At 40.7% G+C, this 17000-nt stretch overlaps 2 protein-coding genes across 3 annotated transcripts in view; one reads left to right on the top strand and one right to left on the bottom strand.

Annotated features, from left to right (window-relative positions):
• Positions 1–17000, bottom strand: part of ITGA2 (integrin subunit alpha 2) — a 108851-nt gene that overhangs the window by 3023 nt on the left and 88828 nt on the right. For both annotated transcript variants that reach the window (XM_081517743.1, XM_081517744.1), the window contains 7 exons: positions 16579–16655; positions 16409–16492; positions 12835–12937; positions 11058–11168; positions 10048–10152; positions 5541–5654; positions 2435–2524 (listed from right to left, as the gene is read on the bottom strand). In XM_081517743.1, coding sequence (XP_081373869.1) covers positions 2435–2524; positions 5541–5654; positions 10048–10152; positions 11058–11168; positions 12835–12937; positions 16409–16492; positions 16579–16655 — 684 coding nt within the window. The remainder of the gene's footprint in view (positions 1–2434; positions 2525–5540; positions 5655–10047; positions 10153–11057; positions 11169–12834; positions 12938–16408; positions 16493–16578; positions 16656–17000) is intronic.
• Positions 1–17000, top strand: part of MOCS2 (molybdenum cofactor synthesis 2) — a 54523-nt gene that overhangs the window by 20507 nt on the left and 17016 nt on the right. The window lies entirely within an intron of this gene.

The raw sequence follows: 17000 nt of genomic DNA, 5'->3' as shown, positions 1-17000 counted from the left end.
AATGTTGATTTCACTTACTCTCACTCAAGATTACTTGATAATGAGTTGTTAACAAGTAGAAGTAGTATCTCAAGACTCAAGCTGACATTTTCAATGATAAATTGCCCTTGAGGCTACACGTGATTCTTAATGTCCACTTTCTGGCAGTCTTTGTGACTTTGGGCTTCCCTGGTGGCCAATCCCTGGGTTGGGAAGATCCCCTGAAGAAGAAAATGGCAACCTACTTCAGTATTCTTGCCTGGAGAATTCCATGAACATAGAAGCCTGATGGGCTACAGTCCATGGATTTGCAAAGAGTTGGACATGACTTAGCGACTAAACCACATCAGCATGGCTGCTGTAAGTTCTAACAGTAATGTTGTCTTTTTTTTTTTTTAATTGGAGAAAGAATCACAACCATTTCCTTCACAAGGAATATTCTTAAAAGAGTTACATTTTGGAACCAAATGAGAGGAGAAAACCTAACTTATTTGCTTGAATTTAACACTGAATTACAATGAGAGATGAGCTGCTTTTCACCAAAGAATTTATGAGTTGGGCTAAATTTTAGTCTGGTCTTTCGGTGACTATAATTCTTCTAATTTGTATTTTGAAGAGCTAAAATAAAGCTTTATAAATTTAGGAATAAAATAACTAAATTCATATAGTTCACTGTGTAGTGGGCATCATATCCCTACTTCTGTCTGTTTTAGAACATCCTAATCCAGGCTCCGTGGATCTTTAGGGAACTATGAGTACAAGATTTTTGTATCAGATTTTTAAGCAGGCTTAGAATTCAAATAAATCTAAGAATCATTCGTATACCTATAGGGATAGGTCAGTTTATTCTTTGGATTCCAAAAACTATTTAAAAATTATTTAAAATAGTATTTGAATTAAAAAAAAATTTATAGACACAAGTAGTAGTTGGCCTCTATTAGTATTGAGCAGAGAAAACCATGAAAAGAAAAATCTGCCAAAAGTTTCACTGATGTTAATTTGAATTTTTCATTAACACATTTAGTGCAGCTTTCTTAAAGATTTCAGCAGAGGTCCAGGTATTGTTTGAATACTGCATTTTTCTGAAATGAACTTTTAACATGTGTATAGTATTTCCTTCCCCCAACCCCGCAGGCTAAGTTCATAGCACTCTGATTTTGGATCCCACATTTCCTTTGGCTCCATTTCTGGCTTTCCACACTCCAGCCTCTGAAGATAGGGTGTGGGCCTTCACTGACAGTCCTAAACCAGAAGCAGAAAAGCATGCTATGTGGAATCATTTTTGTTGGGACAATAGTGGAACAGCAGTGCTGTGAGCTCTACTCACAGGCACGGAGAAGTGCAGGGTTCACAAGGCCATTGGCATTTTAGCCAAGTCCATAGGCTGCAGCAGTGGACTGAGGCCAGCTGCCAAGCTGGACTTGGGGGCAGAGTCTTGAACTGGCTTCCAATTCCTAACAAAAGCATTGGGAGGAAAATGCCCAGGTCTCTGCCAGCAGATTAACTGAGCATGGAAATCCCGCTATATCTAAACACAGCGTATTCTAAGCAGAGTTCCAGTGCAAAGGAAGGTTGTCCCATGCCAGCTCTTGGAACAGTGAGCCTTTGTTTTCTGTGAACATATGTTTCTTTGCCAAATCTTTTTTTTTTTTTTAATCAAGAGTAGCATTTATAGTTTTCTAGACTGAAGATCTAATGAATGGATGTGTCATACAGTGTCAGTGTCAGTTGTAAGGAGTACTACTTAAAAAAAAAAAAGCCCTCTAATAAATGCCTTATTTATTAAGCATACTTCAGCACTTTAAAAAAATACTCTAAAACACTATGTGTGATTTAAATGAGCATGACTTAGACTTCATGGCCTAGGATGTAGATTACTCAGTGTAAGCATGAGCAGAAAGGAGGAGCTGAGGTGCGAGTTGAGGCTGGAGCAGCGAGAAGGGAGCCACAGCCAGATGGAACCCCTTGCATCCTGCTTTCTGTGGGATCATCCTGTCTGATCCAACTTTGCCAACGTGGGGACATGGAGTAGGCCAAGTACACAACTGGGCTTTTTTGAGTAGCAAACACCCTTGTCAAAAGCTCGACATGCCCCCTGCACACAGCACTGGCAGAGGAGTGGGCAAACCACCTGAGCCACCACTCCAGCCCGACCCTTGGGTACACCCCCCTACCCTCACCCCATGTAAGAAAAAACAGCTCCCCTCTCAGGATGTGAGTAAGCAAGGGAATCTGTTAACTCTTTCTTGCTCCCCACCTGCTAAAGCAGGGGCCCTAATAAATCCTTGCCTGAAAAAAGAAAAAAAAAACTCAACATGATAAACATTACACTTTTAGAGTTTCACTAAGATAGTTCTATATACAGGTAGGTGAGAAGAATGACTGTTCTATAAACTGTCAGAAATGGAAAGCCTGTCAGACTCCACGACCCACAGGGAGGGATGTGAGCACTCACCGTGACCATGTTTTCTTCGATCATGTATATCTGAGGGTTGTACGTGTCAATTTCTGCAGCTGCTGTCAATTGTACTGTCTGGAAAGTCGACTGGAACATAAGAATAAAGAGTATATTTTTATCCTAGCAGAAGTTAATGCATAAAACAACATGTCCATTATTTCCTTGTGGAAAGTGACTAGAGCAAATGCCAACTCTGAAGACTCAAACATCTTTGTGTGCTTAAATCACTGATATGACAGGACCCCACATGGGAACTTAAGTCGTGTGGGTGGCTGGGCCCTGCAGTAGCTAATTAAACCGAGTCTTGGGGGGTGGGGTCTAGATATCAGCTGGTTAAAATGTCTCTCCAGACGACTCTTAACGTGAAAACAGGGATGAAAAGCAAAGGTTTAGAACTGAAGTTTTTAACTGGGAAAGATCATAGTTTAGGCTTTCAAAAACTTAAGTTTGTGACATGAGAGAAAATTGAAAACTTTATACTTGCCTAAGTCACAAAATAGAAAATCAGATTAAAAAAGAAGAGGGTTTTTCCTCTGGGTACACATGTATAAAATAATACTGTTTGAAGACCACACATGTCAGTGGCAGACACCCTAAACCTTATGTCAGCGCTATATAACAGTGATAACTTTAGATTTCTTAAGTATTTCTACAAAAATATTGGATTTGGGGCAGGCATTTGGAAGGACATACATTTTATGCTGATGTTATTAGCAGCCTCCAAAAATGAAATAGTTTTACATGTGTTCCTGAATGCACTTACAGAAAAAGCTACACACTACTGCTGTATTGTTTTCTCTATAATCAAATATTGGGACTGATGCTTATTTTGAGATGAAATATAATGCCTGGATTTGAGAACTGCCTTCCCATGCTCTGGCTACTAGGATTGAGTTTTTCTGGTTACCAGGGCACATGATTCAATATACTCCATGAGGTAATTTGCTAAACTATATCTGGGAGCCAGAAGAAGAAAATGCATATCCAAAAAGTGAGCAATTTATTTCTTTTCCACTGGCTCAGTCTCTGATTAGTCTTCTTAATTTTCTCAAGATGGACGACTGCAGCAGAAGTTAACCCTGATCACTGGTCCCTCAAACATACATTATTTGGGGAACATTAAGAGAACTGACAATGGTTTAAAAAGGAGTAACAGTTCAGTGAATGCTCACTTCATAGTCCCTGTGGAGTGTAGGTGAAAGCATTTCCTTACAGCACCGATATATCTGCCCTCCCAAGTCTGGCTGTTTGCACAGGCACACAGCATGGTTGACAAGTAGAGGTGGGCGTGCCATGCATACCGAGGAGAGGGAAGTCACACCTGCTACCTGCTAGCATTCAGCCTTTTTCTTACAAAGAGCAGCCAACATGCCATTGATCTGGAAGTTTGAGCAATCACTTTGTGATGAAATTACTTTGAAATGTTGACTTACACTGCCTCAGAAAAAGGGCAAAAAGTGGTATATTAATGAACTCTAATACAGGAAATAGGATTCATATTTCAGACTGAGTCTCCTAGGTGGTCTGAACATCCACTTGGCTGATGCAGTAGCTGAAAACAAGGGGGGAGAAACATTTGACCTTTCATGAAGGAGGAAGATGTGTAAGACTTGATGTACAGTAATTCCCATGGGTGTTTTTCAGCATAAATAATACACTGCCTCAAAATTTTGCTCCCAGAAATGAAACTGCTGCTTCTGAAAACCTTGGGAAGGTACTTTAAAAAGTCTTACAGTTAAAATGATGTAGCTTTAAACAAACTTGAGAAAAACCAAATGCATTTTACAGAGTTGGAGTGATTGCCTTTTGATTTGCACCAGTTTTCCTTCCCAGCTGGCAAAGATTACTATGAAAACATTTGTTCCTCAAATCCAAGGAGCCAAGATCCAAAGGGTAAAACTGAGCACCAATCTGCAGCAGCTGGGATGGTGGCATAACTGCCTGCTTTGCTGCTTACAGTATTTAGAAGCATCCTGAAGGCTTGAAAGCAACTAACGAGAAAACCAACTAAAAGAAATCAAACAAGGAGAAAACCCACTCCTCCACTTCTCTAGCAAAGTTTCCCCTGCCTTTCACAGCTCTTCTGTTATTTCTTTATCCAAGAATATTGCTTATATTTTTGTTCCAGGGACAAGTTTGGAGGGAGCTGATTCTCCAATGTTACATAAAACTCCTCAGCAGGGAATGGGGTCTGTTGGAGAGATCACGAAGTGGTTAGAAAATAGGGAATAGGATACAGTTGGTAAGTACCTTGAGGACTGATTTATTCATTTAAAAATCACCTAGAGCTACAAGGCCCCCTGGAGATTTTAGACTAATTTTTATTTTGCCTTAGAGCCAGTGTTAGTAAAATGAACAACTCGCTGCTTATGTAGTCAGATTTAAAGAGCTTGGTCCATCCTTCCAGTTTCTGAGCCAGATTGAAATTCTGGCTTCCGAAATCTCTATTGGAAGCAGATATCACTACTGCCAAGTCACACTTGCTGATGGAATAACACCCTGACATTGTTCTGGCACTTTCTTTGAATTTTTCATGAGATTGAAATGACTTTTAAAAAAATTGTAAGCACACTGGAGATTTCATGAGAGAAGGGGTAAGAACAGAAGAGCAGAATGTTTATATGGCTCTAGGAAGACAGATTCTTAGGTCAGACTCACCCTCCAGGTGGTCTGAGATCAATCAGCAGCCACCTGGGGAGTGCCAGGAATGAGGCGGAGATGTGCACACTTTGACTTGGGTGTGGCAGAGGAGACCAGAAGGTCAGAGAAGAGCATGAGGAGGCAGATAGAGAAGGTGGCCCCTCGCATCCCAGACAGCAGAGGGGATCGTGACACTACTCCATGGATTCTGCTGTGGTAGGTTGGCCTGGGGTCTAAGAAGCAGACGCTTTACAAGTACCTCAGGGGATTCAGAGGCACAGCCAGGTTGGGCAAGCCTTGGAAAGGGATGGAAGCATATTGCCTTCCAAGGTAAGATTGCTCTGGGCCACTGGGCACAGCTGACATTAGCCACAATGCTAATTTTGTCAAGAGGTGTGAACTTACAATGAAGCTTTACATTTCCTTGCTATCCATAAACCCAATAAATAAAGCTGATACTTACTGCTGCAAAAGTCCCATTCCAAATCCTGGTGGACACATTAAGGAAGTATTCTCCTTTCACCTGAAGGTCTCTCAGCCAGCATGTGATGTTACTACATGAAGCGGTTCTACAGTTCTTTCAGGTTGGAGTCAACGATAAAAGAAGAGAAGTTAGTATGAGCTTTAAAAAAAGAAATGCTAAAATTTTAAAAAGACAGATAAAACCCAGGGAAGGATCTAGGGAAATTGGCAGTCTCATGAACTATGAGTAATTATTATATAACCCTTCTAGAGCTTCTGGCACTCTGCCTCAAAATGTAAGAAGTATATGTCCTTTGCCCTGCCATTTCCCATCTGTATGGAGGGCCTCAGGAAATAATCATAAATGAGTGCAGAAAAATACAGCAAGCCTATTTATTGCACTACTATTGCTGAAAGAGAAAAAAAAAAAGAAATAATTCATGTTTATCAACAGTGTACTAGTTTATTACTGAATATATATACACAAGGGGCTTCCCTGGTGGCTCAGATGGTAAAGAATCTGCCTGCAATGTGGGAGACCAGGGTTTGATCCCTGGGTCGGGAAGATCCCCTAGAGGAGGAAATGGCACCCCACTCCAGAATTCTTGCCTGGAGAATCCCCATGGATGGAGGAGCCTGGTGGGCTGCAATCCATGGGGTCGCAAAGAGTCAGACAACTACTGAGTGACTAACACTTTCACTTTTTCATGTATATACACAAAATTCAGTACAGTTTAGTTAGTAACCTCATGATAAAGATGCATTCCTTGAATTTTAAAAAAGTCGTCATTAAAAGAATCAATGGTTACCAAGGAAGGGTTAGTGGGGAGAGAGGGATGAATAGGTGTAGCTCAAAGGAGTTTCTGGGCAGTGAACTATATGCCATAATTGTGCATCCATGTCATTATACATTTGTCCAGACTCATAGACTATACATCAAGAGTAAACCTAATGTAAACCATGGACTTTGGGTGATTATGATGTGTCAACAGGGGGATTTGATAGTGTGGGAGGCTGTGGCTATGTTGGGGCGAGGGTATACGGGAAATTTCTGTAATTTAAACTCATTTTGCTGTGAACCTAAAACTACTGTAAAAATAAAGCCTCTTAAATGATCTGTGATATACCGGATAATGAAAAAAGGTAGCTTGGTCCATTTATGTAACTGTATACATGTGCCTATTTGTAGATTAATGATTATAAAGAAGAATGTTCAGTAAATGTTAAGTGGTCAGCTGTTAGATTTCTAGAGAACTTTAGTTTCTTCTTTGTAGTTTTTTGTGTTCTGTTTGCTTTATATTGGAAGTTGCCATTTTTACAAAATCAAACATTTTCACAAAAATAATGAAACTTCTAAGAGGTATCATATTTTGGCATACACTGAGGTGAATTTCTCCTGGGCATTTTTACATACCTCTGTTCAGATTTAGACCACATTTACACTGTAATTACACTATGCTTAAGAAACTTTTTCATTCTCCTAGTTTCCTGTTTTCCCATCCTTTATGAAATAAATCAATTGCAATGAAAGGAAAACAGGAGAATTTCCACGTTGTTCATAGAGGAGATCTTGTACATGTGTGCTGAGTTACTTTAGTCATCTCTGACTCTGTGCAAGTCTATGGACTGCAGCCCACCAGCTCCTCTGTCCATAGGATTCTCCAGGTAAGAATATTGGAGTGGGCTGTCATTTCCCTCTCCAGAGGATCTTCCCAACCCAGGGATCGAACCCACGTCTCCTGCTTAGCAGGCAGATTCTTTACCACTGAGTCCCCTGGGGAGCCCTGAGGTTGATCTTACTGTTTGCTAAATGTTTATGTATTTGAATACTTAATAATGTGCCAAGCACCATGCTAGACACTCAGTTCAGTTCAGTTCAGTCGCTCAGTCGTGTCCAACTCTTTGCAACCCCATGAATCGCAGCACGCCAGGCCTCCCTGTCCATCACCAACTCCCGGAGTTTACCCAAACCCATGTCCATCGAGTCAGTGATGCCATCCAGCCATCTCATCCTCTGTCGTCCCCTTCTCCTCCTGACCCCAATCCTTCCCAGCATCAGGGTCTTTTCCAATGAGTCAACTCGTCGCATGAGGTGGCCATGAGTTTCAGCTTCAACATCAGTCCTTCCGATGAACACCCAGGACTGATTTCCCTTAGGATGGACTTGTTGGATCTCCTTGCACTCCAAGGGACTCTCAAGAGTCTTCCCCAACACCACAGTTCAAAAGCATCAATTCTTCGGTGCTCAGCTTTCTTCACAGTCCAACTCTCACATCCATATATGACTACTGGAAAATCCATAGCCTTGACTAGACGGACCTTTGTCGGCAAAGTAATGTCTATGCTTTTTAATATGCTGTCTGGGTTGGTCATAATTTTTCTTCCAAGGAGTAAGCATCTTTTAATTTCATGGCTGCAGCCACCATCTGCAGTGATTTTGGAGCCCCCAAAAATAAAGTCTGACACTGTTTCCACTGTTTCCCCATCTATTTGCCATGAAGTGATGGGACCAGATGCCATGATCTTAGTTTTCTGAATGTTGAGATTTAAGCCAACTTTTTCACTTTCCTCTTTCACTTTCATTAAGAGGCTTTTTAGTTCTTCACTTTCTGCCATAAGGGTGGTGTCATCTGCATATCTGAGGTTATTGATATTTCTCCCAGCAATCTTGATTCCAGCTTGTGCTTCTTCCAGCCCAGTGTTTCTCATGATGTACTCTGCATATAAGTTAAATAAGCAGGGTGACAATAGACAGCCTTGACGTACTCCTTTTCCTATTTGGAACCAGTCTATTGTTCCATGTCCAGTTCTAACTGTTGCTTCCTGACCTGCATACAGGTTTCTCAAGAGACAGGTCAGGTGGTCTGGTATTCCCATGTCTTTCAGAATTTTCCACAGTTTATTGTGATCCACACAGTCAAAGGCTTTGGCATAGTCAATAAAGCAGAAATAGATGTTTTTCTGGAACTCTCTTGCTTTTTTGATGATCCAGCAGATATTGGCAATTTGATCTCTGGTTCCTCTGCCTTTTCTAAAACCAGCTTGAATATCTGGAAGTTCACGGTTCACGTATTGCTGAAGCCTGGCTTGGAGAATTTTGAGCATTACTTTACTAGCGTGTGAGATGAGTGCAATTGTGTGATAGTTTTAGCATTCTTTGGCATTGCCTTTCTTTGGGATTGGAATGAAAACTGACCTTTTCCAGTCTTGTGACCACTGCTGAGTTTTCCATATTTGCTGACATATTGAGTGCAGCACTTTAACAGCATCATCTTTCAAGATTTGAAATAGCTCAACTGGAATTCCATCATCCCCACTAGCTTTGTCCGTAGTGATGCTTTCTAAGGCCCACTTGACTTCACATTCCAGGATGTCTGGCTCTAGTTGAGTGATCACACCATCATGATTATCTGGGTCGTGAAGATCTTTTTTTGTACAGTTCTTCTGTGTATTCTTGCCACCTCTTCTTAATATCTTCAGCTTCTGTTAGGTCCATACCATTTCTGTCCTTTATTGAGCCCATCTTTGCATGAAATGTTCCCTTGGTATCTCTAAGTTTCTTGAAGAGATCACTAGTCTTTCCCATTCTGTTGTTTTCCTCTATTTCTTTGCATTGATTGCTGAGGAAGGCTTTCTTATCTCTTCTTTGGAACTCTGCATTCAAATGGGAATATCTTGCCTTTTCTCCTTTGCTTTCTCTTCTCTTCTTTTCTCAGCTATTTGTAAGGCCTCCTCAGATAGCCATTTTGCTTTTTTGCATTTCTTTTCCATGGGGGATGGTCTTGATCCCTGTCTCCTGTCCAGTGTCACAAACCTCCATCCATAGTTCATCAGGCACTCTGTCTATCAGATCTAGTCTCTTAAACCTATCTCTCATTTCTACTGTATAATCATAAGGGATTTGATTTAGGTCATACCTGAATGGCCTAGTGATTTTCCCTACTTTCTTCAATTTAAGTCTGAATTTGGCAATAAGGAGTTCATGATCTGAGCCACAGTCAGCTCCCAGTCTTGTTTTTGCTGACTGTATAGAGCTTCTCCATATTTGGCTGCAAAGAATATAATCAAGCCTCTTTCCCAAAGAAAGTGGCATATAGCTGTGCAGCAGGATATGATAAAATATGGAAAGCAGAGAATGGTCATCAGAGAGTCAAATTTAACAGCTCAATAAAGACATAAGTGATTCTGTGGAGAAGGTGAGAGAGGCTTTAGCTCGCATACATGCCCAGCTCCCGCCCAGCTCTTTGCCGTGTTTCCAACATGCACGACACAAAGCTAGTTTCACATGGAGTCCTTTTGATTTCATGAAAGTATAATAATGGCATAAGTAATAATGCCAATAACCTGGATTTGAGTGTACATTTTCTTGATTCACACAGACCATCAAAGGCAAAACAGGAAAGTTCTCCCACATGTGTGGTGGCAGGAAAAAAGAAGTGCCTTAATTTCCAAGTAGAACAAACAATGAATCACCTAAGGAAATTTTCACCCCATTAACCTGTCCTTACCAATTCTTTTATGTGCCGGAAATTTTCACTCTTGAAAGATACAGAAGAAGATGTCTGTCCTATTTTCAGTGGATTTATTTCGGCTTTGCAACTGATGTCACCAGCCTACAAAGAAGGACATCAAATTGGTCTTCGGAAGCAAGATGGTTTATGGTGTTTTCAACTTATTAGGAAATCCTATTGTCCCATGTTGGAGCAGGGGTGGGCTCCCAGGATTCCCTTCATTGTGCTGACCTGGCCACACTTCTGTACATCACTACTGTAATTCTTCTGATGTGACTGGACGGCACGGCACCGGTTCTTAACAGTCTATGTGTGATGAAAGAAATTTGCAATAACAACTGACTATGAGTGATTTCACTAGGGTTCTTTCCTGTGGAACAGTTTAGGCTTTTGCTTCCCTGTAGTCACCTATGAACACCACAGAAGTAATGCTGCTGTAGCATTAGCTAAGTGCTAATCATGGGGTTTAGCTAAAGTGTATCAGAACTACCTGGACGGCTTTTAAAGGAAAACACCAGTGCTACAGCCTTAGCCCTGGAGATTTTGATATAATGGCCTGGGGTAGACCTTGGCATCACACAGATTTGAAAAACGACCCAGGTGATTAAATGAGCACCCAGGGTGGACAACTACTGGACAAAAGCCTAGGCTGAGAGCTTGAAACCAAGCTACTGACTGCAGCTGTGTGGCCCAGCTACTCTCCCATCATGGGTTCAACCTCTCACTTCCCGGCCAGCTAACTTCTCTCTAAACAGGGCTCTGACAAAGTCAGATCTTCACCTTATCAGAACGAGGTGCTAATAATTTCTGCTATTTGTAAATCCCTAGACTCAGACATTTCTGATGACAATATGCTGCTTCCAATATGAAATTACTGGCACCCAGAGTGCAGAGGGATTATCTTTTCAGTTCCTCATCTATAAACTGGCAGCCATGATCACCCCCACCTCACAGGGTGTTTCCACATGGAAGGTGTGCATTTTTATAGGCAGTTTGGCTGGCCTTACCTCGTCTGTGTGCACCCCAGTCAGGTACATCAGCGGGTTCTTGCCTTTGGTGTATTGAGGGATGTGGATGATTACAGATGCCATGCTTACTGGAATACTTCCTGTTGTTACCTATGTAGTAAGAACACATTCTGATTGCTGCTACATCAGACACGCATTGCAAGGAAAGTGATCAATAACCTCAGGGTTGATGATGGGCAACTATTAAGTAGTTAGATTGAGTCCCTACGAAAGTGAATCACTACTTTATGGACTCTTTGAGTCTTTGTGTTTTATCTCTCATTAAAATCTCAACATCTATGATTTGGAAAGTGAAGTCGCTCAGTCGTGTCTGACTCTTTGCGACCCCATGGACTGTAGCCTACCAGGTTCCTCCATCCATGGGATATTCCAGGCAAGAATACTGGAGTGGGTTGCCATTTCCTTCTCCAGAGGATCTTCGCGACCCAGGGATTGAACTTGGGTCTCCTGTATTGTAGGCAGATGCTTCACAGTCTGAGCCAATTTGGACTGGTACATAATTTGTGACTTAGGAGATAGTTAGAAATACCTGCCATCTGTGGGTTTGGCCTGTCAGGGCAGGAAGTGCCACTCTGCCGCTGATAGCAGTGGGGCTTAGGCAAGATATTTGACCTCTTCATGCTTCAGTTTTCTCATTTGTAAAATAAAGACAGTCAGCAACTCAGTAGCCATGCACAGGTATAGCTTCTGTTCTCACTGGTGGGAAGTCTGTCCTAATTTTTCAGGGCTCATGCCTTATTGCGGTTACACATTTTAAAGAACGCTCATAGGAATAATAATCCTACCCATCTCATAACTGATCTGGGAATTAAATGGGTTAACATATATAAAGCATTGCCTACAAAGGCTGATACTTATTATATGTCTTTGAATATTATTTTATTGTTACTACTAATTGACTAAATGTTTCATTAAAGAAGTAGCTGCCAAATACCATGGACATTTTATAAATTCCAGTATCTGGATCACAAATCAAGATTCCTTTAGGGACTTTTTAAAGACTATAAATTATCACCAAATTATAGATTTGCAACCATGTGACAGATTAGCAGAATATGTACAAAAATAAAATGACAGGCTGGGGGATGGATTCTTTCCTTTTTATTTACCAAAGTTTATGTAATGTCATTATAAAATATTCTCTAACAAATTCATTTCTCTTTATATAACTGAAAACAAACTTTAATAATTACCAACTAATAGCCAATAGAAATTGATTTAAAAATATTTTATATACTACTTAGCATGACTGTACAAAATAAATATTTGTACGCAAATGATGAGCTTCTCAAACAGAAGTGGTTTCCAAGCATAAATTGGCATTATATTCCAGAGACTGCTATCCATAGTTATAGCTTTATGTTAATACTCTGCTGATTAATGTTCAACATTTGCTTTCAAAATATACCAATTACCCCTTACCCTGGACACAAAACTACGTATCAATACAAAGCCCAGCTGTTTACTTATCAGTGGCCCATCTTTGTGGTTCTCAAAGAATGGCACCTGGCCTAGAAGCATCCTCATCACCTGGGAACTTGTTAGAACTGCACATTGTTAGGTCCACCCCAGAACTACTGGAGATGGAGCCCAGTGACATGTGTTTGACAAGACTCAGGTGATCCTAATGTGTGCTCAAATTTGAGAACCACTGGCATATTTCAACTTTGTTTTACTTTCTTCTTCTCCTTCTGCCCTCATTTCCCCCCCTCGCTCCTTTCTCTTGATTTCCCATTCTTATGACAGGTGTACCAACCTTAATGGAGAAGATGAATTTTGGACCAATATCTTCAAAACTGTGCACGACAGAAGAAACATTCCCATCCGAGGAGACTTCATAAAAATTTATGTTGGTAGATCTGTTGGATGATATTTGTAAAGCTGAATATTTTAGTTATGCCATCGCTCTTGAAGTTTAATATTTCTTTTACTTATATTTCTTCTAGCTTATATTACAAGTGAAAGAATTCACATTTAGGTACAAAACATTAAAGGAAAACAAATATTTGTTATGGACTTAAGGTCCAGTATACATTTCTAAGGCTAAAACAAGTTCCTTTCAGAACATATCCCTTCATGATCATTCTGCTAAGATTCTTTGTGTTATATCAGTTGTATATATAGATACATATATCAGTTATAAGTTTCTAAAATAAGTACAAATGTATTACTTTAGAACTTGTAGTGAAACTCTTTGCAAGATGGCTATTATATTGACTGCCGTGTTAATACAGTGGACACCTGGTCCTTACTGATTGGGTGAACAGATCTATAAGGCAGAGGATTTTCCACTTGGTATGATGGCTGAAATATTGTACAATAATCAGATATCAGGCATTAGCTCCTGCAGTACTCATCACTGGATGCCTGTGAAACAGGGTATACATTTTGTTTATTATTCCTTCAGTATTCTTGCCTGGCAAATCCCATGGACAGAGGAGCCTGGCAGGCTACAGTCCATGGGGTTGCAAACAGTCAGACACAACTTAACCACTAAACAATGGAAACAATCCTTAGTTTCAAGCCAACTTGGACGCTTTGGTCTGAATTGGGGTAGGTCCATCTGTTTCCACCACTGACCACAGAAACCACTTCTAAGATGGCTGACTCAGGAGTTTTGTTATTAGATTAGACCTAGAGGTAACGGCCTAACTGAATGTCTTTGCTTGGGGCTGCTGAGTAGGGTTTGCAAGTGAAAGAAGGACCAGGCCTGAGGGAACCCTGCACAGGACCACCCAGACTGAAATGTAACTGAATACCATTCCCTCTCTTCACTCATTTCTGGGAATCTGAGGCTGAATTCCAACCAGGGCAGCTTCCTTGGGGGGTAGAGGGCAGATAGCAGGGGCAGGAGTCTGAGAAGCAATATTTATTGCCATCAGACAGTTTATCCTAATTATAGTATGTTGATTCTATTTCCTAAAAAATGGACTGGATATTTTCAAGATAGAGTCCTTTGGTTTCTTTACTGAAAATCTTGCCTTTTTCTCTTTTATGCCTTAGAATTTTTCCCCAAATTCTCAAAAGGAAAATATGTCAACGGGACTTAAATAAATGTAGTATTTGTCAAGGTTATGTCTATGAGAGGAAATAATGATTTGTTAGCCTTACATGGAAAATGGGAAAACTGACTGGGATTTAAAACAGAAAGCCTGACTCCAATAAAAATTAATTAAAAAAATAAAATAGACAGGCTGGCTGTATGTGCCTTTCAGATCTTTGTGTGAGCCCCTATGTATGGCCAGTTTTTAAATTGATTAATATGCTCTGTTTCTGCATTTTAAAGAGATCCAACATTTTTTCATTTGTTCCTTAAGGGTTCCGTCAGTTACTTAAATTGGAGAAGGCAATGGCAACCCACTCCAGTACCCTTGCCTGGAAAATCCCAGGGACAGAGGAGCCTGGTAGGCTGCAGTCCATGGGGTCACCAAGAGTCGGACACGACTGAAGCGACTTAGCAGCAGCAGCAGTTACTTAAATATTGATCAATATATTTATATTAGCAGTTAGCTATAGTGGGGCAGATCCTGTTTTAGAAATAAATTCTACTGTCATCTATTTCCACCCATCATATTTGCATAATATAATTGAACACTTATATAGTATCAAAGTGGTTCCTAAGGTATATATTCAATAATTGGGATTGGATAGGACTTTTTTTTTTTTTCAAAAAGTAAACTGTGTGTGTGTGTGTGGCATATATCCTAGTAGATAGATAGACCCTATATCTGGAAAATATTCTGGAACAGCCAAATTAGTCATTTCAAAATGACCAGAGGAGATTGGAGGGATGATTTCCCCTCATGGTGCATTTTTCCGTGATGTTTGGGTTTTCTATCCATGCACATTTAACGTCTTTCTTTTTAAAGAGATATTAAGACAAATTGTCTGGACGGTAGGTTTAGGAGCCACTTTAGCTTTATTCTTGATAATTTTCCATATATTTTTAACTGCATGATATACTTTAAACATCAGAATGTCTGAGAATCCAATTTACCATCACAAAAATACATAGCTAAGATTTAGTAAATGTGAAGTCCCACTTCAATATTATATTTATTTCATCTTAAAATAACTGAAAACATTGGCCATGGTGGGAGAATGGAATGATGAAAAGGCTCTATTAACAAAAAGCATTTAGGATGAGAAAGATGCATTATAGGTAGGAAGGAAAACATCTAGGTAATGTGGTGCTAGCAATCTCTTCGGCTGCAGCTGTTTTCAGTTACTTATTTTAGCAGCTGAGGGCCCTTTGAAATCTGCAGTTACTGAATAATTTTTCAGGGATGGATGACTTAAGATACAGTTTCTGCTTTTGCCGTTTGCAACTCACTTGATACAGAAGCATTCTTTTCATCTTTGCTCATGTGTCTTGAGCTCTAGACATAATGACATATTTTCCTTTTTGTTTTTGCTCAGGGATCTGTTGGATGACCCACATATTCCATGCTTTTAGGGGCTGGAGTGATGTTAGAGAAAGCTGTGGTCACTGGACACTTCACAGCCTGGCTCCCTGAGGATAGGCTGCTGTGTGTGTTCCAGGGGTCTGTGTTTGAGCAGCTGGAGGACTCTGGCTCCCAGGCTTGGAGGTGGGCCTCACCTGGGACTTCTGTGCCTGCACAGCTGTGCTGCAATGTGGCTGTGCCCATGAACCCGCTTCACTAAGTGGGAATGGAGGTGATAATATCAGCACCTGTGCTATCTACAAGTTACTCACAAGACACCTGTCTCTCTGAACAGTTCAAGATAATGGGTATCAAGCGGTACTGTTTTGGCCGGTGCTCTCAGGTTAAACTTGCTTTGGACAAGCAAGAAAGTGGAATAACTCCTTTCTTTCTGGATGACCTCTTTTGAAAAATGCCTCATTTCATCCTGGTTGGAAGAAGCCCCTAATCCACTATACCAGGAATTTTCTGTGACTAGATTCAGTATTTGTGCCCAGGGCTTTGATGTCTAGGAGTGGGCCTATCACTTGAGATCTCACGTGGACAGCAGGACACAGGTGTGGAGAAGGAAGTAGTGGCAACTCCTCGGGGCCCTGCCAGCTCTGCTTTGACAGCTCGTCCAAGGGCCTGCAGGGGAGTTCTCCTTGGCATGTGACAGACGATTGTCCCTTTGTCTTTCTGGTATTGCTCTTAGTCAGTGAACCTAGAGAGTCCCTCAAGAGTCCCCTAGGGACCAGTTTGCCCCTGGACTTCTGTTTTAGTTGACAAGGAGGAAACATTTTAATTCAAATTCTCCAGTAAAGAATGAGCATATAGAGGTCTTCTTTAGTCGTGAACCAAATGTGCTGTAAGCTGCGATCATAGGCTCCCCACCGTTTCACCTACCTTGTTATGTGAATCTCAGCATCATACAGCAGAGAGAGTTTTAAGTTGGCTGAATTATCTGCCATGTTTTCTTCCTGGCTTTCACTATTGAAAGGAATATTAGGAAATTACTGAAAGAGAAATATTAGAAAAGCCACTTTTCATCAATTCATGACTTCATCATGTTTTACCTTAAGGCTTGGAAACTGATAGATGCCTGATTCTGAAGGTTTTGAAGATTGAAGTCGAAGTTAATAGTGAAAGTCACCTATACACAAAATGAAAATTCATCAACCTATGATGCTTTGCACTCAGGGACCAACATGAAAAAAAAGTGTCCCATAAAAGTAAACTCACTCCCATTTGATTCTGAATTTTATGAAACTTAAGCTTTCTAATTTGTAGAATATCTATGTATTTTTCCACCTTGCCTCGCCTTCAGAATAGAACTGAATTTACTTAACAAATACATACAGCAGGTTTCCCTAATGACTCAGTCAGTAAAGAATCTGCCTGCAAAGAAGGAGACCCGGTCTTGATCCCTGGGTTGGGAAGATCCCCTGGAGAAGGAAATGGCCACCCACTCCAGTGTTCCTGCTTGGGAAATCCCATG

Source organism: Giraffa tippelskirchi, chromosome 8 (genome assembly GCF_054371585.1).
Source record: "Giraffa tippelskirchi isolate mGirTip1 chromosome 8, T2T-mGirTip1v1.2.pri, whole genome shotgun sequence".
Taxonomy (NCBI): domain Eukaryota; kingdom Metazoa; phylum Chordata; class Mammalia; order Artiodactyla; family Giraffidae; genus Giraffa; species Giraffa tippelskirchi.
Note: the sequence above shows the minus strand (reverse complement) of the source record. Positions and strands in the feature narration are given on the sequence as shown.